This window comes from Trachypithecus francoisi, unplaced genomic scaffold, assembly GCF_009764315.1.
Source record: "Trachypithecus francoisi isolate TF-2019V2 unplaced genomic scaffold, Tfra_2.0 Lachesis_group14, whole genome shotgun sequence".
In the NCBI taxonomy this organism is placed as follows: Eukaryota; Metazoa; Chordata; class Mammalia; order Primates; family Cercopithecidae; genus Trachypithecus; species Trachypithecus francoisi.
Genome location: NW_022681459.1, coordinates 48831714 through 48858224, shown reverse-complemented (window position 1 = coordinate 48858224; position 26511 = coordinate 48831714). Strand labels below are relative to the sequence as shown.

The 26511-nt window shown below is 38.6% G+C and overlaps 1 protein-coding gene across 12 annotated transcripts in view; it reads right to left on the bottom strand.

The window, feature by feature from the left end:
- The window catches only part of MTMR3 (myotubularin related protein 3), a 145192-nt gene that overhangs the window by 52859 nt on the left and 65822 nt on the right, over positions 1–26511 (bottom strand). For 4 of the 12 annotated variants that reach the window (XM_033233178.1, XM_033233179.1, XM_033233181.1 and 1 more), the window contains exons 2-3: positions 25945–26029; positions 21285–21337 (exon numbers count right to left, since the gene is read on the bottom strand). The exons of 1 other annotated variant lie outside the window; for it this stretch is intronic. In XM_033233178.1, the coding sequence (XP_033089069.1) occupies positions 21285–21337; positions 25945–26029 (138 nt within the window). Of the gene's footprint in view, positions 1–7052; positions 7140–21284; positions 21338–25944; positions 26030–26511 lie in introns of those variants that run through there. 7 more of the 12 variants (XM_033233188.1, XM_033233184.1, XM_033233189.1 and 4 more) reach the window with 4 other exon arrangements.

Here is a 26511-nt window from a genome sequence, read left to right as displayed (position 1 = left end):
TTTTTTCTCTTTAAGTTACAATCTTAAATTATTTGAGAGATACATACTGAAATATTTAAAAATGAAAGGTGACATTTGAAATTTGCTTCAAAATAATTGGGGCAGGAGTAAGGAAGAAGTGGGACGTAAGTGAAACAGAACTATCTTTGAATTAATAATTCATGAAACTGGGTGAGAGTTCATTATCTCTATCATTGTGTCTACTCTGGTTATATGTGAAATTTTCATAATAGAAAGCTTGAAAACAATTTCTAAGAAAAAGTAAGCTTAAGAACTGAATTTCGGCCGGGCGCGGTGGCTCAAGCCTGTAATCCCAGCACTTTGGGAGGCCGAGACGGGTGGATCACGAGGTCAGGAGATCGAGACCATCCTGGCTAACACGGTGAAACCCCGTCTCTACTAAAAAAATACAAAAAACTAGCTGGGCGCGGTGGCGGGCGCCTGTAGTCCCAGCTACTCCGGAGGCTGAGGCAGGAGAATGGCGTGAACCCGGGAGGCGGAGCTTGCAGTGAGCTGAGATCCGGCCACTGCACTCCAGCCTGGGCGACAGAGCGAGACTCCGTCTCAAAAAAAAAAAAAAAAAAAAAAAAGAACTGAATTTCCCAAGTTGAAAATATTTGAAAGACTATCCTTTATCTATTCTGCCTTATATGACAAAACGTATTTCTGATAAGACAATTTCAAAAGCAGCAGCAATAAATTCTCATCTAGATGCACGTGAATTGAATTATAATTTGTATTAAAAACTAATCTTTTGCATTATGAATTTTTATGGTATAGGAAGACATGAGGAAAATGTCATCTATTAGAAAGCCTGACTAAATTATAATAGAATCTGTTTACACAGCAATTTTTTTTTTTTAAAGTCAGGGTTTTGCTCTGTCACTCGTGTTGGAGTGCAGTAGCACAATCACAGCTAACTGTAACCTCCAACTCCTGGGCTCAAGTGATCCTCCAGCCTCAGCCTCTCAGGTATCTGGGACCACAGGCACCCACCACCATGCCAGACTAATTTTATTTTCAGTAGAGAAAAGGTCTCGTTATGTTGCCCAGGTTGGTCTCAAACTCCTGGGCTCAAGTGATCCTCCCACCTTAGCCTCCCAAAGTGCTGGGATTACAGGTGTGAGCCATCAAGCCCAGCCCCACACAGCAATTTTTAAAAGAGCAAAAGCCACATCATGTTCAACTGACAGCATTAAGAATTATAACCAGTGGTTACTGGCTGCTTCTGTATATACTACTTAACACGATTCCAATAATTTTGTAAATCCTCCCCCAAAAAGTTTTTCCTCTTATCTATAAACAACACTTAAGATTTTACTAACAGCAACCATAATCATAAAATGGTAATACTCTACACTAGCAAGATTCTCAAAATGAAGTCCACAGACTCTGAGATGCTTACAAGGGCCCTGTGAGATCAAAACCTTCCCAATAATACGATATTATTGCCTTTCTTCACTGTATTGACATCTATACTAATAGTACAAAAAATAACTGGTAGGTAAAACTGCTGGTACCTTAGCACAATTGAGGCAATTGTACCAATTTCATAAGAATGACCTTGATAAAACAAGGAAATATTATAAATTCTATTTATTAAATCCTGACCATTAAGTAGAAGTCTTTTTTACAGAGGAAATACAAGTAAAACACCTCTGATGCACGGTGCAGTATTATGGTGTCAAGAAGTAAAGCACTTGTGCAAATGCTTCAATTAAGAGATGAACTAGCCATTTTTTTCATTGAATATCATTCTTAATTGGAAGAACAACTGATGGAAAAACTATGTAATACAGACTTGGACATCTGGCAGGCCTTTTTTCCAAAAGACAGTATTAGGAAAAAAACAAACAATAACAACAAAGGTAGTATTAGTTGCCAATAACAAAGCTTTTGTGCAAAAATTAGATTTTGGAAAACCTCTCATCTCCCACCATGAACTTTATATAGCTTCCCAGTACTTAGGACTTTTATCTTTAAAGTGGAGGTACTACCAAGTGTGATTTTAAAAAAATATACACACTATAATAAAATATGTCAACTTTTGAAGATCTGCCTCAATGAATGAACCCATTATTTTCCTAATGACCAATGCATGATGTTACAAAAATCATACGTGAATAAAGATTCACTCGAAGTGCAAGACAGACCAACAGTTTGAATGTAATATAATACAAAAAGTTCACTGATATGGTTTCAGATTCTATACTGCAACTAACCTTTAAAGAACCACCACTGGCCAGGCACCGTGGCTTATACCTGTAATCTCAGCACTTTGGGGGGCTACAGTGGGCAGATCGCTTGAGCCCAGGAGTTCAAGACCAGCCTGGGCAACACGGTGAAACCCCAACTCTACAAAAAACAGAGAAATTAGATGGGCACAGTGGCGCATGCCTGTAGTCCCAGATACTGAAGAGGCTGAGGTGGGAGATCACCTGTACCTAAGGAGGTAGAGAGTACAGTGAGCTATGATTGCGCCACTACACTCAAGCCTGGGCAACAGAGCAAGACCTTGTGTCAAAAACAAACTAAAACACACCACTTGTCAAGTATTAAAGAAAAATATAAATTATCTGGGAAAACTTAAAATACTCCTCCTTTTTGTAACTACTTTTCTAACTACGTATCTGCCTGAGACTGTATTTTCTTCCTGTATTTCAAAGAAAACATTGTAACAGACTAAATGCTGAAGTAAATATGAGAATTCACCTGTCATCTATTAAGCCAAATACTAAAGAGATTTGCAAAAATGTTAACACTAAAACTATCTTCGGATGAGGAAAAAATATTTTTCATCAAAAAAATGTTATTTATGCTACCATATAATTGGTTTGTTACTTTTAAATGAATTTATGAGCATTTTAAAGATTTCTCAGTTTTATTTTCTAATATGGTATAAATAGACATAACCCACATAAACAAACCCTCCTGGGAGTACCGCAATAATTTACAAATGTAAAAAGAGGTCTGGAAACCATCAGAGCTGCTTGTCTACTATACTCTAATACTAAATACCAATTAAAGCTGCTTCACTCCAAAAGTCAGGTTTTTCCTAAAACCATTCTCCTAGCGCTATGAAAGATGAGCCATGATTGCACCACTGCTCTCCAGCCTGGGTGACAGAGTGTGATACAGTTTCCAAAAAAAGAGACAAAATTAAAGATGTGAAGAATCTGGAATTTAGGGAGATTTTTCTCATAAACCAATATGGGATAGTAAGGAAAGGCTATATAAACATGGAGGGGAACAAAAATCTTACATAAAACTATACTTTTAACATATCTTCTCAGCATCACATTAACTAGCTTTTTACCTCACATAAATTCATAAGACCTAGACTTTTATTCTCTGTAAGGTCATTTTACAGAGGTACCCATTATTAATCTTTAAGTGATTCCCTGACCTAGTTTTCTGCTGACTTTTAGCACAGAATTGAAATAACGTAGCAGGCTTGTAAAGAACAAAAAGAAGCCATTTACCTATTCACTCTTGCTGGAACACTCACCAGGGTGCTAATCCAGACCAATATATATCACCGAAATAGCTACTGAAGATTGAAAATGGATGATTTTCAACATAAAACAACTGAAATTAGGCCAGCAAGGCAAGAATGAAATATCTATTTTTCATAAATCAAACAAATGTTCTTTTTAAAAGCTATTGTCTCAGTTCACATTACCTGTAAAACTTCAGAACTTTTCTCCCCTTGTACACAAAAATACATTTATTCCAAAAGAATAACATTAGGACTCACTGAATCTAGGGGACTGGTGATCCCATGTGGCTGAACAGTTGAATTTAGCAGTTGAATTAGCCTGAATTTATTATAGTTTCTGTGAGTTTTATAGGTGAAGAAGGCCAAACTTGAGATGGTTAATAAGGTGAGAAGTTGGAAGGAGACAAACTGGGAAATGTTGGCCTGGTAACAGTTTTGGAAACAAATTTCTCCTAGGCTATAAGCAGTAACTTATTAAAGAGATGTATTCCATGTCATTAATTTCCTGGTACTGCTGAGGAACACCAGGCATTGTGGCATCTGGCACTTCGTAGTCTCCATCTACCTCCATAAAGTCAGAGTGGTCATCCACAAAATACTGAAAAAGGGCCAATCACCACAGTTCCAGACCAGTTTCTGCTACTGGCTAAATTATGCAGCTAGGAGAGGAAAGTACATGCCTCAGAGCAGAAGTCAACCACAGAGATAAATATTTAAAGTACATGGGAAGGGCCGGGTGTGGTGGTTCACGCCTGCAATCCCAGCACTTTGGGAGACTGAGACAGATGATCACCTGAGGTCAGGAGTTCAAGACCACCTGACAAATACAGTGAAACCCCGCCTCTACTAAAATACAAAAATTAGCTGAACGTGGTGGCAGGTGCCTGTAATCTCAGCTACTCAGGAGGCTGAGGCAGGAGAATCGCTTGTAACCAGGCGGGGGAGGTTGCAGTGAGCCAAGATCACGCCATTGCATTCCAGCCTGGACAACAAGAGCAAAACTCCATTTCAAAAAAATAAAGTATATGGGAAGGAGAAACTGATGACCAGTCAATTAATCCTACTAACTGAATTTATATCTAGTGTTCGTGTTTGCAAAGCGTAGAAGTGAAAATAATTACCAGTCCTACTGTCATTTCCAGTCATATTCTTAAGACTGGTATTAAAAGACAAACAATACATTTCCCTTGATAAAATGCTTGGGATTACTGCCCAAGGGGTAAGGGTAAAAGAAGTCAAATACAAGAATAGTCATGAATTTATGATTACTGCAGCTGAATGATGTGTATATGAGTGCACTGTACTTTTCTCTCTGCATAGGCTTCAGATTTTCCACAATAAAACATGAAAATATATTTTGCTAATGCTTAACCTCTCAAAGACAGACTCCAATCTCATTTAAGAACCTTTAAGAGTATAAAAGATGGGGGAAATGTTACTCTCAAATTAGTACAGGGGTTTACATTAAAAACAAAAATAATGTTCAATGCTTCTGAATTGTCTATACAAAAACTAAGGATTAAGGACATACATTCTAAATGCTACAATACAGTATATAATTAAAATCAATGGTCCAACAACTTGCAGAACGTTTTACAGCTAGTAAAATGATCATTAGGAATCCAAAGAATCAACATGGGAGAATGTTTAATTCATTAAGTGAAACCAGCAAAATAGAAAATTATTGTATCATTCTAACTATATAAAACATATATATGAGACATGAACTAGTTAGAAAGGAATATAACCGACGGGGCGCGGTAGCTCATGCCTGTAATCCCAGCACTTTGGGAGGCTGAGGCGGGCAGATCACCTGAGGTCAAGAGTTCGAGACCAGCCTGGCCAACATGACAAAACCCCATCTCTACTGAAAATACAAAAATTAGACAAGCATGGTGGCAGGCGCCTGTAAATTCCAGCTACTCGAGAGGCCGAGGCACAAGACTCGCTTGAACCCAGTAGGCGGAGGTTGCAGTGAGCCGATATTGCACCACTGCACTCCAGCCTGGGCAACAGAGCAACTCTGTCTCAAGGGAAAAGAAAAAGGAATACAACCATGGGTTCTGATGGTAGAATTATAAATGAGGATTTGTAAAAACTTGTTACAATGTTACTTTATGAGAAATTAAACAAAAACAAAAGATACATACATTGCCATGCTACTCCCCAACTAGTACACACAGAAGCAACTCCCGAGCGTTGTCTACAGCATCAGACCAGGGACAACACCAGGAAGACTTTCTGCTATGCACCATGGAGAGCCCAGCAGCACCAGGAAGAGGACCACACTGTTACTAGCTGTGTGGTATACAATGAAGGACAAACCCTCAATACAGAACAGAGCTGCTTTCATAAGCCCATCATTTGTTATTCATTAGCACTGGCTGAAATACTAAACAGGCACTTTTTCAATTCATTGAAAACTCTGTGGGAAAACCAATAATATAAAGTATAATCAAGAAATAACAGAAAAGGTTCAATGTTTAGGTATAAGATAAATCATAAAGTTGTAATGCCCACAAACTAAGAAAAAACTGGCATGCCTTTAAGATAAGGGCAGTTACCTTTCTCTTCCTTTTAATATGACATTTCTGCACAACTAGTTTGTTTTTTTAATTTTGAAAAGCATTTTCCATACATCCCTAATGAAGCTTGAAATTAACATAGCCTTTTCAATTCCTTCTCTGTGCATCAGCATAAAACCGAGTTTGGATCTAGGAAACATCACAAGGTAGAAGAAGGACAATATTACAGAGGACCATTTCTTTTTCAAGCCTTGAAGCACTGTTTACATTTCCTTGGGATTGATGAAAATGTGGCTGGCTCGTTGCTCCATCTTCTCTGCTTGAGCTGGGCCCCAAAATGGCCCATAAGTCATTAAATTGTCCATTAAATTCTCTTTCTGGTTAAAGATACAGGAGGGGGTGTGCAGGGCTGCTCCACCTACTATGGGATCAAAACATTGCCTTAAAGAGACAGAACAGGGAAGGTAGGGAATTGCTTCCATAAATTCATAAAGCATATATGCTATGTGAAGTAATACATATGTTAATTAGCTTGATTTAGCCATTCCACAAGGTATATATATATTTCAAAACATTATGTTTTACACAATACATACATAATTTGTCAATTTAAAACATTTTTAAAATAAATATGCAGATTACCATCTTACAATTTGTCTACAAACACACATATACAAAGTTTTCACTACATGCTACTTCCTAGAAAAGGAATTAAAAACCTGGAGTCCAAGAACTGTATGTTTTAGTCTTGATTCCATTTACTTGCTGACTGAAAAATAAGAGACAATATCTAGCTCACAGGATTAAAGTTAATAGAAATGAAACTGCTCTGTATATTGGAGTAGTCTGTAATTATTACCACTAAGTAAACAAGAAAAGAAAGGAGACAAGATCTGGGAAAGAAAAAGAAATAATTTCTTACAAAAACAAAAATGGATAAGTATGAATTTATTAGTGTTCACTTAATTGTCAGGACAGAGGTTTTTTTTTTTTGTTTTTTTTTTTTACTCTTATTTCCTTGTACTTACCATGACAGGAGGCCCAGATTAGGAGGAGAAATCCCCGTTCCTTCTTCAGTGTCCAACAAGGCTCTCTTCTTTCCCTTATGGTGAGGTCTTTGAGGGTGGGGGGAAAAAAAGAAAAAAAAAAGGAGGGGGGAGGCAAAATTGGCAATAGTTTTTCCCCTAATCGGCCATATCCTAATAAAGGTATTATATATACACGCAGGCCTAAGCAACTGATCAGAGTCAGCCAAGAAAAAGTTGATTATCACCCAGCCAATTCTTACTAGTCAAATCCCAATTTGACAATTCCTTTGTAAAAATCCTGTTAGTCTTAACCTGTTTCTGCAAAAACAGTATCAAAGGCTAACATTCCTAATGTTCATAGTAAAACAAAAAATATCATAAAACTTTGATGAATAAAGCAAGAATTAAAATCAACCGGTAGGCCAGGCAAGGTGGCTTATGCCTCTAATCCCAGCATTTTGGAAGGCTGAGGCAGATGGCCTGAGCTCAGGAATTCAAGACCAGCCTGGGCAACAGAGTGAAACTCGGTCTCTAAAAAATAAAATAAAATAAATAAATAAATTTTAGAAAGCTGGTCATGGCAGCACATGCCTGTAGTCCCAGCTACTCAGGAGGCTGAGGTGGGAGATTAACTGAGCCTGGAAGGTCAGGGCTGCAGTGTGCTGTGATTACACCACCGCAGTCTAGCCTGGGCAACAGAGCAAAACCCTGTCTCAAAAAAATAAAGTCAACCTGCAAATGCAAAATCATTATTTTTGTAGTATTTTAGGATGTTTTTGTGGTTATCTCTAAATTCAAAATGGATCCCTTATCTGAGGAAACCAAACTGACTTATGAGCAAAATAGGAAAAATAAATTTGCCTTATTACTCAAATAGTCTATGTTCTTCTAAAAACTTATAATCTGTACTAATACCTTTACCTGGTTTTATAAAGAACAAAAAAGGAGTAAAGAATACCCAACGAGAAACCCAAAGATAGGCTTATACAAAGAGTAAGTAAGTTGCTCTTTTCTTTGAACAGTCTCATGCAAAACCAACATTTCTAGTTTGCTAAGCTTCTGTAACAGGATATTTCAGGGAGCTTGGGCTTCAATGTGCAGCATAAAACTCTTTCAAGGGCAATGTAAGCAAGGGAACAGAGAACATCAAAGCAGTAGCAGGCCCAAATCATGCTGAGGTGTTTTGAGCAGAGGACTGGCTGAGACGACTTAAAGAATCATTTTGGGCTGGGCATAGTGGCTCATGCCTGTAATCCCAGCACTTTGGGAGGCCAAGGCAGGCAGATCATGAGGTCAGGAGTTCGAGACCAGCTTGGCCAACATAGTGAAGCCCTGTCTCTACTAAAAATACGAAAACTTAGCAGGGCATGGTGGTGTGTGCCTGTAGTCCCAGCTACTCAGGAGGCTAAGGCAGGAGAGTAACATGAACCTGGGAGGCGGAGGTTGCAGTGAGCTGAGATCGCACCACTGCACATCTAGCCCAGGCGACAGTGTGAGACTCTGTCTCGAAAAAAAAACAAAAACAAATCATTTTGGCTGTTGGGCAAGGGAATAGTCAAGGCTATTGGGGGTAAGGGGTAAAGGAAGACCAATTAGAAGGTGTCAATAATCCCAGCAAGAGAAAATATAGCAATGAAAAGGTAGTAGAGATAGAAGTGGTGAGATGTCACTAATTCTGGATATACTTTGAAAATACTGCCCATAGGATTTGAGTTGATGAATTAAATAGGACAGAAAAAGAGAAGTCAAGCTTTTTGTGTCAGCAACCAGAAGCAAAGATTTTCTATTTATTGATGAAGGGCACTGTAAGAAAAATTGCTTCTTCTCATGCCAAGAAGAAGAAAAATTCTTCTCATGTAAGAAAAATTGCTCCACGGACAAGGAACAAGAAATTAAAGTTTCCATTTTAGACACATTATGTTTGAGAACCTATCAGATATCTAAACAAAGATGCCAAGTAAAGTACTAGTTAAACCAGACTGGAGATCAAGAAGATGGAATCTAGAGATATAAACATAAATGGGAGACATCAGTGTGTGAATGGCATTAAAGCCAAACGCAGGAGCAAGTATAAATGGAGAGGCTAAAGATGACTAAGGACAGGGGTTTTGGGTACGCCATTTTTTAGAGGCTGGAAGGATGAGGAAGAACCTTATGGTTCAGTAACAAACCAAGTTGGAGTCATCATTCTTACCCCTCTTCAAACCAAGCCTAACTTTTGTGATTTGGCCTAGCTCAAGAACTGAAATTAATGTAAAATCATCTTATTTATTCATTCTTTTCAATAAATATGTATTCAGTATTATTCAATATTTACTACACTCCATGCACTGTTGTAGACTTTGGGGAGACCACTGTGAACAAAAATTCATGGAACTTAATTTTATTTTTGGTTTTTCTCATTAGAAACAGATAACTAATGTTAGGCAGCAGGCAACTGCTGGAAAGAAAATAAAGCAGGGTTTGGTGATGGTGTAACAGAAGTGCTATTTTAGATAGGTAAAGATGTGCAAAAAGGCACTTGTTGGAGTTAATTAAAAATGAGAAGGGCAAAGGCAAAGAAAATTTGAGGGTATGACCTTATTAAAAGAACTAGATACTGTTATAAAGAACCTTTTCAAAAAAGAAACACACTGAATTATTTTTAAAAAACTGTCCTAATATTTTATAAAAGGTATTTGTTTTAGAATAAAATTTCTAAAGATAGCATCATAGATACACTCAAACTGCTGTACCTTAAACAATTTAAATGGAAGTAAATTTAATGCATTTTGCAAAACTATTAAATAACAAAATATAACTCCAGTGAGGAAGACACTACTGTCAGATGTAAGTGGAATGTGAAGGTGAAACCCCCATATGCTGCTGGCAGGAATGTTAAAGTGGTACAACCTCTGAGGAAAAGTTTGGCAGTTCCCAAAAAAGTTGCAGAGTCATCATATGTCCCATCAGTTCCACTCCTGGGTATATACCTAAGAGAACTGAAAATGTATGTCCACATAAATACTTGTACACAAATGTTCACAACAGCATTATTCATGATGGCCAAAAGTGCAAACAATCCAAATATGCATCAATCAATCAATCAATGGACAAACACAATGTGAATGGATAAACAAAAAATACATACACACACACACACACAATGTATACACAATGGAGTTATCCAGCAATAAAATGGAATAAAATACTGATACATGATACAACATGGATTAAAACATGATAAGTGAAAGAACCTTGGGCACAAAAGGCCATATATTGTTTGATTCCATTTTTATGAGATGTCCAGAAAAGGTAAATCCACAGAGACAGAAAGTAGATTAGTGGTTGCCAGGAGCTAGGTTGAGGGAATAGGGAGTGGCTGCTAATGGGTACAAGGTACCTTTGTAGGACGATGAAATGTTGGAATTAGGTAATGGTAATGGTTCTACAACATTATGACTATACTAAAAATCACTGAATTGTATACTTTAAAAGGGTGGATTTTATGTGATGTGACTTATAGTTCAAAAAAAAAAAAAAAACTACACAGGCCATGTGCAGTGGCTCACTCTTATAATCGTAGCACTTTGGGAGGCCAGGACAGGAAGACAGCTTGAGCCCAAGAGTTCAAGGCTAGTCTGGGCAACATAGCAAGGCTGTCTCTACTGAAAAAATAAAAAAAAAAATTTGGTGGTTGTACACACCTGTCGTCCTAGCTACCTGGGAGGCTGATGTGGGAGGATCCCTTGAGCCCAGGAGTTCAAGGCTGCAGTGAACTATGATTATGCTACTGCATTCCAGCCCGAGTGACAGAGCAAGACCATGTCTCTAAAAAACACATGCGTGTGTGCACACGTGCGCACGTACGTACACACACAGCCCCCCCAAGGTGAAGAGTAACAATATAATCAAACTCTTCATAAAATTAAAAAAAAAAACGCTGCAAAAAGTTACAGTATCAACCCAGCAGCAATGAGCATTCTAAGCCCTAGACTATGGTCCCTAAAGACTAATTCCCACTTCAAAAGGAGATGGGGCATCTGAAAAAAAACATAGCCAATTCCAGGTCTAGAACAGAAAATGTACAATTTGATTCTGAAACATCATATTAAACTGGAAAGTAAGAAACATAAAAGACTACTGAGGGTAAGTCAAAAATAATTGGGAGTCAATCTGGAGACTCACTAGCTAAAAAGGAAACAATTTGAGCAAAAATGGTTAAATGCAATGGATTGGGTTTCAGTATGTTTAAATATGAGTTCATGAAGAAATATTCTCTCTCACAAACACACACACAGACAGACACACATACACACACTCCCCTACAAGTCACCAGTGGAAGATGTTAAGGAACTAACCTTTATTTTTGAAAACTAGCAAGTAAGGGAAAAGAATCAAGTATTTATCCTGCCTTTCTTACACAAAATGAGCTAGTATAGAATCAAGTAGTTGATGAGGGAAGAATTCTACCTAATATACAAAGAAGACAGAATTTGGTAGTATTATTTTACAACTGCTAATGAAATATAAAATGCAAATAATAATCTAGTCTATGGAAAACTACAGGAAAATAACCCCTATTCTTTAAGTAAACAGTAAAACAAAAGGTCGACATAGAAGGAAAACCTACAGAATTAAGAGACATAAGTGACCACGTCAACCAACTGCAATATATAGATCTTATTTGGATCCTTATTCAAAGTATAAGTTGAGATATCTATTAGGGAAATCTGACCACATACTAAATATCTGGTGATATTAAGGAGTTATTAATTTTCTATATGATTGACAATGTTACTATGGTTACAGGTTTTTGTGTGTGGTGATGGGTTTTTAAAAATAATTTATCTTTTAACTATAAAATACATAAAGTTATATACCAAGGAGTAGGCAGAATGAGTAGGAGTACCTCTGAAACAAGATGGGTCATGACTTGGTAACTTTCGAAGACCAGTGAGATAAGTTAATGGAGATTTATTAAACGATTTTCTCTACTTTAATATATTTGAAATTTTCACATAATAAAGTTTTTTTTTAACCATAATGGCAATTCTTCTACCTTAAAACCTCCAGTTATTGAAGAATTAAAGAGTCAGAGTTTAAGCTGTCATAAAACCACTGTTTATAGAGTAAGCCTATCAACATGCACTGCTATGTCCTTCAGTTTTTCAGAGAAAAACTCACAAGCATCCCAGATGTCCCAACTAAAATGTACTCATCTGCAGTGACACTGAACTAGAAATCAAATTTCAATTACAAAATAAACTCTCAATCTGCAGTCACATTATATATATACACATACATAAGCTATCTTCCCAGTCGAATCTAATTTGTTTCGCTTTGTTTTTGAGACAGAGTCTCGTCTATCACTCAGGCTGGAGTGTAGTGGTGCGATCTCAGCTCACTGCAACCTCTTCCTCCCGGGTTCAAGTGATTCTGGGGTGTCAGCCTCTCAAGTAGCTGGGATTACACGCATGTGCCACCATGCCCGGCTAATTTTTGTATTTTTAGTAGAGACAGGGTTTCTCCATGTTGGCCAGGCTGGTCTTGAATTTCTGGCCTCAAGTGATCTGCCTACATTGGCCTCCGAAAGGGCGTGAGCCACCACACCTGGCCTACTTTAATTTTTTAATGAGTACAGAAATACCAAGACAGAGATTTGCCACTTGGCATTAAAAGTCTCAATTTAAACAAAGTCTTCACCCAGAAATAAGGCTTTCCATTTCTATAACAAATAGACTCTGTAAAATGATGTTCTGCCCTTTAGTCAGTCAAAATTTACCAATAATCTACTATGTGTTAGACAGTATGACACTGTTAGCTCTGCATTAATTCGACTTATATACCACTGCAGAAGACAGAAAAAGATGGTAAAGATTACAAATTGTGCTAAATGTGATAAACAAATGGGATGCTGAGACAGGGACTGGGGTTTGGGGGTACCAAAGACCTAATTTAGATAAAGTGATCAGAAAAGACTACTCTGTGGGGCAAGGCCAGCTTCTAACATACAGAACTGCATGTGTTCCTCAGACAGGAAAGACCTTGATAATTTTGAAGAACTAAGAGAAGGAAACCATTGTAGCTAAACTGTACTGAATCAGAAAGAAGAGTGGCACAACTTGAAGTTGGAGAAATGTACAAGGAAAAGATCACGTGAATAGTAGTAAGTTTAAAATACAGTCCAAATACAACAGGGAGCCACTGACAGGTTTTAAATAGCAGAGTGACATGATTCGATTTTAAGATCACCCTGGTTGATGTGGGGTGAATGGATTAAAAGAGAAAAAGAATGAAGAAGAGAACCAGGAGACAATTACAGTAAGAGACTAGTGGCTTGATTTAGAATGGAGGCAGTACAGATAAAAGCCTAAGTATGTGAAAGATATCCTGGTGTATAGGTTTAGGTAGAGGCCTGGATGTGGCAGCAAAGGGAGATTAAAGAATTTACAGTACAGAGGAGATAAGAAAATAGTTAAAATAGCTGAAAGTAAGAGGAGGTGCTTTAAGTATCTGAGAAAAGTAAAAATTGCTATAGGAATTTCAAATCCATAAGAAAAGGCCAAGATCACAGGAAACCGTGCAACCACTCAGAATTAAGTACTTGCTAAAGGTTCCTTTTAAAACTAGAAAGAGCATTAGACCAGTCTGGGTATTATGTATAACAACAAACAAAAAAACACTACAAATAGCAGATGTGACCAATCCTTAGGAAATATTCAGGGTTCATTACAGCACCTGACTTGCAAAATGTAAACCCCACAGTGGTAGTTATACCAACAGCACAAAAGGAAGAAATTGAGTCATTACTGTTAATTAGTCTGATAAGCAGTGTAATACTTAACTTTTTAGTTACACTAATAATGCATGCGCTCAGTGAATTTTTAAGATACAGGTGTAAAAAAGCAAACAAGTAATATCATACACTGCTGGTGAGAATGTAAAATAGTGCAGCCTCTTTGAAAAATAGCCTGAGAGTTGCTCAATTAAACACAGAGTTACCGTTTGACTCAACAATTTTACTCCTAGGTATATATCCAAGAAAACGAAAACATATGTCCATGTAAAATCTTGTAAATACATGTTTATAGTAGATTTATTCAAAATAGCCCAAAAGTGGGATGGGCTATTTTGAAGCAAGTATTAGTACTTCATTTTCTCTTTTTCTTTTTTGAGACAGGGTCTCACTCTTTGTCACACAGGTTGCTGGTGTGCAGTGGCATGAAGATCTTGGCTCACTGAAACCAAATGTCCATCAACAGATGGATGAATAAACAAAATGTGGCATATCTAAACAATGGAAAATTATTTGACCATAGAAAGGAATTAAGTGGGCTAGGCATGGTGGCTCACACCTGTAACCCCAGCATTTTGGGAGGCTGAAGAGGGTGGATCACGAGGTCAAAAGATCGAGACCATCCTGGCCAACATGGCAAAACCCCATCTCTACTAAAAGTACAAAAATTAGCTGGGTGTGGTGGTGCACACATATAGTCCCAGCTACTCGGGAGGCTGAGGCAGGAGAATCGCTTGAACCCAGGAGGCACAGGCTGTCGTGAGCCGAAATCGCGCCACTGCACTCCAGCCTGGCGACAGAGCGAGACTCCGTCTCAAAAAAAAAAAAGGAATTAAGTGGCCAGACACAGTGGCTCATGCCTATAATCCCAACACTTTGAAAAGATGTAGTCAGCACACTACTTTTACCCAGGTGTTTGAGACCAGCCTGGGCAATATAGTGAAACCCCATCTCTACAAAAAACACAAAAATTGAGCCAGGTATCATAAATGGTGGCTCACACCTGTAATCCCAGCACTTTGGGAGGTCCAGGCAGGTGGATCACTCAAGGCCAGGAGTTCGGGACCAGCCCGGGCAACACGGCAAAACCCCAACTCTATAAAATAATAATAAAATTAAAAAAGATAAAAAATACAAAAACTAGCTGCACGTGCTGGCATGTGCCTGTGGTCCCAGCCACTCGGGAGGCTGAAGTGTGAGGATCACTTGAGCCCAGGATGCAGTGCCGAGGTTTCAGTGAGCCCAGATCTTCATGCCACTGGACACCAGAAGCCTAGGCAACAGAGCGAGACCCTGTCTCAAAAAAAAAAAAAAAAGAAAAAAAGAGAAAGGAATGAAGTACTGATACGTGCTTCAACGTGGATGAACCTTGAAAACATTATGCTAAATGATAAAGCCAGTCACAGAAGACCACATATTGTATGATATCATTTATATGAAATGTCCAGAACAGGAAAATCTTAGAAAGTATATTAGTGGGGGCCAGGAGCTGGGGGAGATTGAGGGGAGAGAGGTTGACAGCTATGGAACATGAAGTTTTGTTTTGTTTTGGAGACAAGGTCTTGCTCTGTTGCCCAGGCTAGAGTTGCAGTGCTGTAATCACAGGATCACGGTTTACAGCAGCCTCGAACTCCTGGGCTCTAGCGATCTTCCTGCCTCAGCCTCCAGAGTAGCCAGGACCACAGGTGCAAGCCACCACACCCGGCTAATTTACTTTTATTTTTGTCGGGGAAAGGGGAAGTCTCACACCATGTTGTCCAGGCTGGTCTCGAACTCCCAATCTCAAACAATCCTCTTGCCTCGGCCTCCCAAAATGCTGGAATTACAGTCATTAGCCACCACACCTGGCCTGAAAAAGGTCCTAAAATGGACTGTGGTGATGGCTACACAACTTCGTGAATATACTGAGCCACTGAACTGTACACTTTAAATGGGTGAACTGTATAGTATGTTAATTTTATATTAACATATCTCAGTTAAACTTATTTAAAAAAAAAAAAAAGATTGGTAAGCAGAAGTTCGCTTTTCACTCCTTACTGCCCTTTAGTTCCTCTAAATGTAAGTAAAGCAACTGTTAACTATTTCATAAGTCTCTCCAGACAGTTCTCTATGCACATACAGTCAAGCTTCGCTTAACTAAGATGGAGACATGTTCTGAGAAATGCCTCATTAGCAGATTTAGCTGTTGTGCAAACATCACAGAGGTATTTATACAAACCTAGATGGGACAGTCTACTACACACCTAGGCTATAATGGTATAGCCTGTTGTTCCTAGGCTACAAACCTGCACAGCATGTTACTGTACTGAATACTACAGGCAACTGTAACACAGTGCTGCCTATTTGTATATCTAAATATACATAAACAGAGAAGATACAGTAAAAATGATACAAAAGATTAAAATGGTACACATGTATAGGACAACGCTTACCATGAATGGTGCTTGTAGGACTGGCAGTTGCTCTGGGTATGTCAGCGAGTGGTGAGTGAATGTGTGAAGGCCTAGGACATTACTGTATGCTGCTATAGACTTTATAAACACTGTACAACTAGGCTACACTAAATTTATAAAGAAAATAAAGCAATTGTACTAAGACATTATGACAACTACAACTCCATTGGGTGATAGTTATTTTTCAACTCCATTTTAATCTCTACCACTGTATCTTGGGCCTGTTGGGACTACCACTGTATCTTGGGTCTGTTGCTAACCAAAACATCATTATGTGGCAAATGAGTGTACAAAGACACACATTATCTACCCCCCAAAATGGGTGGGGTGGGGAAGCCATACTGTAGTTTCTTCAGTATATATTCTTCAATTAATATAACAAATCTCTCCTATGTCAGTGTATACATATGGCAGTTTGGTATTCCATTATACCCCAATGTATCATAACTTAACCATCCATCAATTAGTGAGACATTCAGGTTGTTTCCATTTTTCTATTACCACCAAAAAAGCCACCATAACCACCCTTATCCATATGTATGCACAAGTCACTATTTATGTAGCCCTAATTATTCTTAAAAATATACTAGGTAAAAGCATATAAATTTGGGGGAGGGGTTGCAGAGGGATTATTGCCAAAGACTGTACATACATACTTTTCTATTTAAAAAAAAAAAAACACTAACACATATTTATCAACTTGCCATACGTTTTCAGTGTTCTGTAATTTTAGAAGTTAAAATAAAAATATGCCTAAGCATTGTCTGTATTAATTCCGAAGTATGTTTATACACATACAAAAAAATCATATAATGGTTGTTAACAATTTACCCCTCTAGGGAAGAGATTGGGAGCAGCGACTTTCAGTTTTTAAACTTTTAAAACATTTGCAATTAGGATAACAAATTTTTCTACAGAAAACTTTTAAAAAAGCTTTTAAACAGAAAACTCAAAACTCAAAATAAGTTTTAATGAAAGAATTTCATTTAAACTCGGAGTGTTAAGGCAATAACCTCAAGAAAAACAATCAGGAATGTAAAGCAATGGCTCTCAGGGCTGCCATATACTAACTATGACCTTGACAGCAAATCATACTACCTCTCTGAGCCTCAGTTTCTTCATCAAGAAAACAAAGAGAACAAGCACTGCATCAAAGAGTTGTGAGAATTAAGCTATTAATGCATATAACATGCCTAGAATAGTTACTGGCATGTAATAAGCACTTTTTAAGTTAGTATGTACATGTATTCATACATATGACAACACATGGTTATATAAAGACTGTACTTCATTAAATGTTTCATTACAGACAATTTGGATAGGACAGTTTCCAACACTGTCTTCTTTTTGTTCACGCATATGCACATGCACACTGTTTTTGAACCATTTAAAAAGAGGTTTGCATACAAATATCTCTAACTCTTACTATTTCGGTATGCATTTCCTAAGAAAGATAATCTCTTATATAACCACAGTTCTAGTTTCAATTTCAGAAAATTTAACAGTGCTATAATAACCTACCATATCTATTCCAATTTTGTCAATGAATCCAATCATATCCTTTATGCTTCACAGCAATATTCCCCGCTTTGGTAAAGGATCTAGTCTGGGATCATATATTGAAGCTATTTTTATATCTCTTTAGTCTCCTTTAATCTGGGGCACATATTAATTAAACAGTATGTTTCCTGGCATCAAAATTAAATACATTCACATCTTTCTCTTCAAACCTAGATCTTGCTTCTTCAGATAAGAATGTGGCTGGGGCAGTGGCTTACGCCAGTAAGACCAACACTATGGGAGGTTAAGGTGGGAGGATCACTTGAGCCCAGGAGTTCAAGACCAGCCTGAGCAACATAATGAGACCCCCGTCTCCACAAAAAGAAAAATAAAAACAAATTAGCCCAGCAAGGTGGGACATGCCCGTAGTCCCACTTACTCAGGAGGCTGAGGTGGGAGGATCACTTGAGCCCAGGAGATCAAGGCTGCAGTGACCCATGATCATACCACTGCATTCCAACATGGGCAAGAGAGTCAGCCCTGTGTCAAAAAAAAAAAAAAAAAAAAACAACACTTTTACAAATTTACATTATGGCAATACAAATATTAAATGCTACTGAGCCAAGTACTATGTTATTACATTTCTGGTCGGCACAGTGGCACACGCCTGTAATCCCAGCACTTTGGGAGTCTGAGGCAGGTGGATCACTGGAGATCAGGAGTTCGAGACCAGCCTGGCCAACATGGTGAAACCCCATCTCGCCGGACGCGGTGGCTCAAGCCTGTAATCCCAGCACTTTGGGAGGCTGAGATGGGCGGATCACGAGGTCAGGAGATCGAGACCATCCTGGCTAACATGGTGAAACCCCGTCTCTACTAAAAATACAAAAAACTAGCTGGGCGAGGTGGCAGGTGCCTGTAGTCCCAGCTACTCTGGAGGCTGAGGCAGGAGAATGGCGTAAACCCGGGAGGCGGAGCTTGCAGTGAGCTGAGATCTGGCCACTGCACTCCAGCCCGGGCGACAGAGCAAGACTCCGTCTCAAAAAAAAAAAAAAAAAAAAAAAGAAACCCCATCTCTACTAAAAACACAAAAATTAGCCAGGAGTGGTAGAGCATGCCTGTAGTCCCAGCTACTCAGGAGGCTGAGGCAGGAGAACTGCTTGAACCCAGCAGCTGGAGGTTGCAGTGAGCCAAGATCGCACCACCACACTCCAGTCTGGGCGACAGAACGAGACTCTGTCTCAAAATAAATAAATTAATTAATTAAAAAGGATGACATTTCCTTCTCTACAGATCTAATGTGCAACACTCCCCCACCCCCCAGGCTAAATGAAGATTAAGATTCCTATTCCAAGCCTCAAGGTGAAATAATCTTTCTTTTCTTAATATATGAGAATTTGACAACTGGAACCTGCATGCTTCTCTCAGCTCCATCATCAGTACCGCCCCATGATATGACTTCTCAGAAAGCTTTACAGAAACAAAGCAACATTTAATCTTCCTATTGAACGTGAAATCTCATCTTTCAGGCACCTGTTAAAGAAAAATTACTCAATTCCTTACTCAAAAACTAAAACTTATACTTGCAAAAAAGAATACCTCAAATAATATACTGAGCAATTTGGACTACAAGGGCACAGATTACATATATCCTATGATCCTTCACTATACAGAAAAGTGGGGAAAAAACAGTAACCTAAACCAACAAGATTATGCTGACCAATCTCTACTAAAAACAATCTATTCTCCTCCCCTATTCTTATCAAAACAAAAACCCTAGTCAAGAATAATTTATACTGAGAAGGCACTGGTATCCCAGGACTTTAGGAGTGTTTCTGTGAACTGACAGTTCAAACATGAATACAGTTCTTGCCTTCAAGGACATTCCCAATCCTGTGGGGATGACAGACAAATATAACTAGTAAGATAGAGTATGTTAAAAGATATAGAAATTTAATTCCATGGTAATACAAAAAGCAGAGAAAGATTCTGAGCTGGACACTTAAGGAAGACTTTCTGGAAGACTCAAGCTTTTAATAACTGAACCAGCCAAATTTTGAGCTACTGAGACTAGAGGAACAGGAATGGCATGGCGGCAGAGTAAGACAAAAAAGCACGTTGGAGAGTATTTGAGAGACAGAAGGTAGGTCAGTGTGGCTACAAGAGATGAACTTGGTACACAGTGAAAACAGGTGACAAGCTGTTTGAAGCCCACCTGTAAAGAACCTGAAATGTTATGCTAAGGAGTTTGATCCTTGTTCTAGAGGCACTGGCAAGGCAACAGTTCCTGAACAAGGAAATGATCTGGATTTAGGAACTTAAAACCAAGGCAATAACTTGTCTTCTAATAAAACTGTACTACAGTTCCCTAAATTAAACAAGTGGCAGAAACAAGAGGCAGTAAAAGATTTACATAGTAAGAGACACACAAAGGTCTATGAAAAGGGACAAGGTTTGGCAGCCATACTGGAGAAAGAACTCGCAAATTTTTCAGAACTTGTTTTTCTCATTAAAATTCACATTTGCACTACAGTAATCCCCTGCCTTATCCTCAGGGAATATGTTCCAAGACCCCCTGTGGATTCCCGAAACTACAAGTAGTACTGAAAACTATATATATAGTTTTTCCTCTATATATGTACCTATGATAAAGTTTTATTTATAAATTAGAAACAGTGAGAGATTAACAACTAATAACAAAATAGAACAAGCAACAATACACTGTAATGAAAGTCATATGAATGTGTGGTGTCTCTCTTGCTCTCTCTCTTGATATTTTAGTACTTTTGGACGTTGGATAACTGAAACCTTGAAAAGCAAAAGAAGACAAGGGGGAACTGCTGAATTAACTCTAGTAATAAGAGGCCTTATTTTTCATATAGATTTATACCAATTTAAGAAAACTCAAAACAAGATGCAAGTTTGAATTTAAAACCTGGGCAACAGAACAAGTTCCTGTCTTTACAAAAAAAAAGTTTCCAAACTAGCCAGGCGTGATGGCACACACCTGTAGTCCCAGCAACTGGGAGGCTGAGGCAGGAGGATTGCTGTAGCCCAGGAGTTCAGGGCTGCAGTGAGTTATAATCACCTAACTGTACTTCAGCCTGGGAAACACAGCAAGACTGTCTCAAAAAAAAAAAAAAAAAAAAAAAAAGATAAAAATAAATAAAATAAATAACAAAAACTGGAGATTGATAACTTTTTATTTTAGACAAATGATTAGTGCTGCAACTCATAAAATCTCAACTTAAATACAAGTTTTCCAGTACACTATTACAGTGCAATTATATATAGAAAAAGTGACCTGGTATGAGTCCTAGTGAAAAAAAAACATCACATGTAAGGACATTAAAGTGAACACAGAAAAATTCATCTAAATAATCATGAACATCGACAAACAGATCCTCAAAAATCAACCTGTAAATTAATTTTTCCTTGCCTCGAAACAGCAGAGAGAGTATTGCGGGCGGGGCGGTGGCAGGAGGGGAGAAACAAACTTACCAAATGAAGTTTGTCCCAAGAACTTTTTCTACTAGGAGGTTTCATAAGGAAGTCTGCAAAAGAAAAATCAGTAATTTTATAATGACAAATATCCTAAGAATCAACTTAAGCCACTTAGATCTCCCAAGACCTTTCTCTACCAGTCATAATGCTATGACAATAAGATTCTTAAAAATTGGTGCAACATGGAGTATTTAGTCAACCACAGATTTTAGAATGTTTAATTGCACAGAACCAACCCAGTCAAGCCTTAGCATGCCTTCAGAAATTGCAGAATTGTACAGAACAGAGCTTTCCAAAACCCACAGATAGGCTTAAAGTTTTTCCTCAGTCAAACAAGCATCATTTCTGATGGCTTCTTGGGTAAATCATTGCCACTACAGGAACAGGTACTTTACAAAACTAAAAAGATCACAGACACTCTAGGCTTGAACTTAGTTTAAGGTGTTTTGTACACATAATTGGCTTCTATCAAGGGATCTGTCCTTTTAAGAAAAAGGGTAAGAAGAATATGGTAGAAAATACAAAAAACTAGCCGGGCGAGGTGGTGGGCGCCTGTAGTCCCAGCTACTCGGGAGGCTGAGGCAGGAGAATGGCGTGAACCCGGGAGGCGGAGCTTGCAGTGAGCTGAGATCCAGCCACTGCACTCCAGCCCCAGCGACAGAGCGAGACTCCGTCTCAAAAAAAAAAAAAAAAAAAAGAAGAATATGGTAGAAAAACAAAGAATTGGCCAGGCACGGTAGCTCGCACCTATAATCCCAGCACTTTGGGAGGCCAAGGCAGGCCGATCACTTGAGGTCAGGAGTTAGAGACCAGCCTGGTGAACAAGGCAAAACCCCGTCTCTACTAAAAATACAAAAATTAGATGGGCATGGTGGCATGCGCCTGTAATCCCAGCTATTAAGGAGGCTGAGGCAGGACAATCACTTGAACATGAGATGTGGAGGTTTCAGTGAGCGGAGATCGCACCACTGCACTCCAACCTGGGCCACAGAGCGAGACTGTCTCAAAAACACAAAACAAAAACAAATAATTCTTGTCACCACTAGGCAACAATCTGAACTTCACAAAATATCTAATCGACCTGGTTCCTTTGTGATAATTTCTCTAAAGTTGTGCAAACACGACTCGTCCATTTGAACTGTTAAAATGATACGAAGTCACATAAATGAACAAGATTGCTCAGAATATTAAAACTCTGAAATTAAGAAGTCAAGGCCAGGTGGGGTGGCTCACGCCTGCAATCCCATCACTTTGGGAGGCCAAGGTGGGTGGATCACCTGAGGTAAAGAGTTCGAGACCAGCCTGGCCAACACAGCAAAACCCCAGCTCTATTAAAAATACAAAAATTAGCTGGGTGTGGTGGCGCACACCTGTAGTTCCAGCTACTCAGGAGGCTGAGGCACAAGAATCACTCAAATCCGGGAGGCGGAGGTTGTGGTGAGCCGAGATTGCACCACTGCACTCCAGCCTGGGCGACAGTGCGAGATTCCATCTCAAAAAAGAAAAAAAAAAGTCAGTAAAATATGGTACATTATTAACTAAGAACCATAAAAGGAAAGCTAAATATGCAACAATAAAGTATCTTAACCATTTTACACATAATATTTTTGTCTCCCCAGTAACTTTTAAGTTTTATAACTCAGGCCATATTATTCACACACACTATATGACAATGAAAATAGCTACTCATAATTTGCAACTTCAAAGATGAACTGTATTTAATATGAAGACCATTCTTGCTGTTAAGTTAGTTAAGTATTAAATACAACATAGTACAGCAGGAGAGTTGGGAGATTTGTAAATCTGTAGAACCTTTTCCTGCAAGAGTGTAATTCTACCTGAGTATTTGCATGAAATACATACTATTATTTTCCTTTTTATTTTTCCTTTGTATTAGAGCAAGGACATTATATTTCTTTTCAAAAATTTTATCTGGCCAGGTACAATGACTCATATCTGTAACCCCAACTTTTGGGAGGCTGAGGCAGGAGGATCACTGGAGCCAGGAGTTCAAGACCAGTCCAGGCAACATGCGGAGACCTCATGTCTACAAAAATTTAAAAAGCTGGGCCTAGCAATGCACACCTGTGGTCCTAGCTACTCAGGAGGCCGAGATGAGAGGATGGCTTGGGCCCGGGAGGTCAAGGCTGCAGTGAGCCATAATGGTGCCACTACACTCCAGCCTGGCCAACAAAGTAAGACCCTAGGTTGTCTCAACAACAACAACAACAAACAACAAAACAATGGAAAAAAAGCAGAGCAAGTTGTCAAAAATAACTGAAAAATTGTAAGGCCTATGGTAACTAGAAAAAGGATATCATCATTAAGAAATGAAGGGGAGATTCCAACGAAGTTATCGAGCTATGATAAGCTGGCTTTAACAGTGACCTCCCAAGTAGATGTACATCCAACAGGTAAATCAGGGGAGAAATGGTTCAAGAGACAGGTCAAGTCGAAGGGCAAGAATGAACTGATGGTGCTAGATTTAATTCAGGAAAATCACTGTATCTGCTGTAAAAGTTACCTGACATGTTCTAAAAATTACGTGATAAATTATTCTGTCAAAAAGATGAGACATCTTCTGTAATACAGAAGTGTTTGTGTAAAGTTTCCACAGGTGCCGATTAACTTCCAAGAGATGGATCAAACAAGTGAGACTCAACAAAAAAAGGTTGGGTAGGTGGGCTTAATGCTGGCAAAGACTTCTTCCCAATAGCCACAATCAAACTCTGCTTGGTTAGAAACTAGTGTGTCATTGTGAAACACTGGGAGCAAAATTAAAAACTGCCTATGCCTCTTAGGACTATTTGTCAGATAAGGGCCATGTAGACAGGGTGTGGTGGCTCATGCCTATAATCTTAACACTCTGGGAGGCCAAGGTGGGAGGATCGCTTGAAGCCAGAAGTTTGAGACCAGCCTACACAACAAAGAAATACCCCCATCTCTACAAAATAAAATAAAAAATAAATAAATAAATAAATAAAATTAAATCAATTTTTTAAAATTAGCCAGCCATGGTGGCACACACTTGTAGTCACAGGTACTCAGGCAGCTGAGGCAGGAGGGTTGCTTGAGCCCAGGAGTCCGAGGTTGCAATGAGCTATGATTACAATGCTGTACTCCCAGCCTGGGTGACACTGAGACCCTGTCTCTTTTAAATTTAAGACACACACACACGACTTATTTGAAAGAAAGAAAAAAAAGGGCCAAGTAGAGGTGAGTCTGAAAGAAGCTCTCTGGTACCATAAGATCTCCCATGATACCAGTCATATATCTACCTCAAGGAATAAGAGTAGTTATGTTTGGGTAACCTTGAACATTCACGTATATGTAGAGGTAGTAGAATGTAATGTGGTTACGTTAAATCTAAGCAATTACCTAAAAGGTAGTAAAGGATGCTTAAAACACATTAAGCACTAATGAACAGATAAACAGGGAAGAGGGGTGGGCAGGGTTCTTAGGTTCCATCTCCAAGATGGGTATAAATAAATACACCTTTCTGGAAGTTACCTGAAATAAGAGGGTAAAACTTTTACCATCACATATTGGTACACATATTGTCCCACATGGATAGGATTTTCTCCATTGTAAAAGATAACCCTAAAGGGAGTAAAAATATACTAAATTATTAAATACTACAGTATTGGATACCATCATGCAGCTTTCACTGGAGAGGGAGACCTAACAATATACTCTAAGTCCCTTTCTGTAAAATAATGAGGTAATGACTAAAAGGAAGGGCACAGAGGTCCTAAGAAGGCCAAAAAGGAATGGACATATTTAGCACCTACACAGAACTGTTTATGTGACCATCGGTGTGCCACCTAGCACATCAGCTTCAACAAGGGCAAAGAGACACACCAATTTGTACCACTTACATAATAAAAGAACCCCAGCTACAAAAACTAGTAAGTCTGAACCAAATTCATGAGGAAAAACTAAGAGGCTCTGGCCAGGCCTCCTAAAATGTTGAGGGGTACTAGGGACTAAAGCAGCACTTTTTTGGCTGAGATACAGGTTAACTTGAAAAAAACAATAGAATACTTTCTACATAGTCCTGTCTTACTTTTCAAATGAAGGATAATTAAGAGTCAAAACCTTAAGAAGGCAACACTGAATAATTTTAAAACAATCTTTTCACTTTCATTGATGTTAAAATAGATTTTTTTACACATGCATTTAATATTAAGAAACATCCAGAGAAAAATTTGAGTATACAGGCAATATTTTAAAATTCAAGAGGTGCAAAATTTTAAGAAGTAGATTTACAACTGCCACAATTTTAGGTCATTTTTTTCAGCTTGTTAGTGTTTCCTTTCTTATGTCTATTAACGTTTCACACATCAGAAACTAGAATTCTGTAGCATGTTAGGTAAGACCATTCTATGGTGGGAAGATAAATTAATCATGAGCATTAACCAAAACCCACTGTGTAAAACTACTATAGCTTAGTCTTACTTCCTGCTCAAGTTTTCTAAAACCTTCGTTACCGAGGTCAACTATAAATGAAAATAGACAAGGAGAGAGTTAAAAGCATGGCTACATTCAGCTACTGTGGTAAGTGGTGGATGTTCATTCAACATGTTTTTCTGAGTGATGGGCACTATTCTAGGAACTAGAAATACAGCAATGAATAAAACAAAGTTTCTACCCTTACACAATTGCCATTCCAGTGTCAGTTGTGATATCCTCAAAGGGCTCAATACTCCTAGTGTGACTTTTCCCCTATTGATGACCATGCACTGAAAAAGATAAAACAAATGGTAAATATAAAATTCTGTCACTGTCCTGGTTCAATGAGACCTCCAAGTAACTAAAAAAAAAAAAACGAAAACCAGAAGCTATGTGTCTTTTCCATCTCTTTGGAAACATTAAGGTCTGGGAGTTTTCAGGGTTCCAGATGCAACTTCATGATCAGTGTACTGCATTTCTCTGCCAGCTGTGGGGCACAGATAAGCAGCTAAAATATTATCTTTCCTAAGCCAGAAATAACCATCTTCTCCCCAGGGGGAAGAAAATCTAGGAAGCTGTCAGAATCCAAGCTGAACTCCAAGTGATAATCATTTCTGTATCAAAAAACCTGTACTCAAGGCAGGTAGATGGCTTCAGCCTAGGAGTTCGAGACCAACCTCGGCAACATGATAAAACCATCACCTCTACAAAAAGCCCACAAAAATTAGCTGGGCGTGGTGGCACATGCCTGTAGACCCAGCTACTAGAAGGC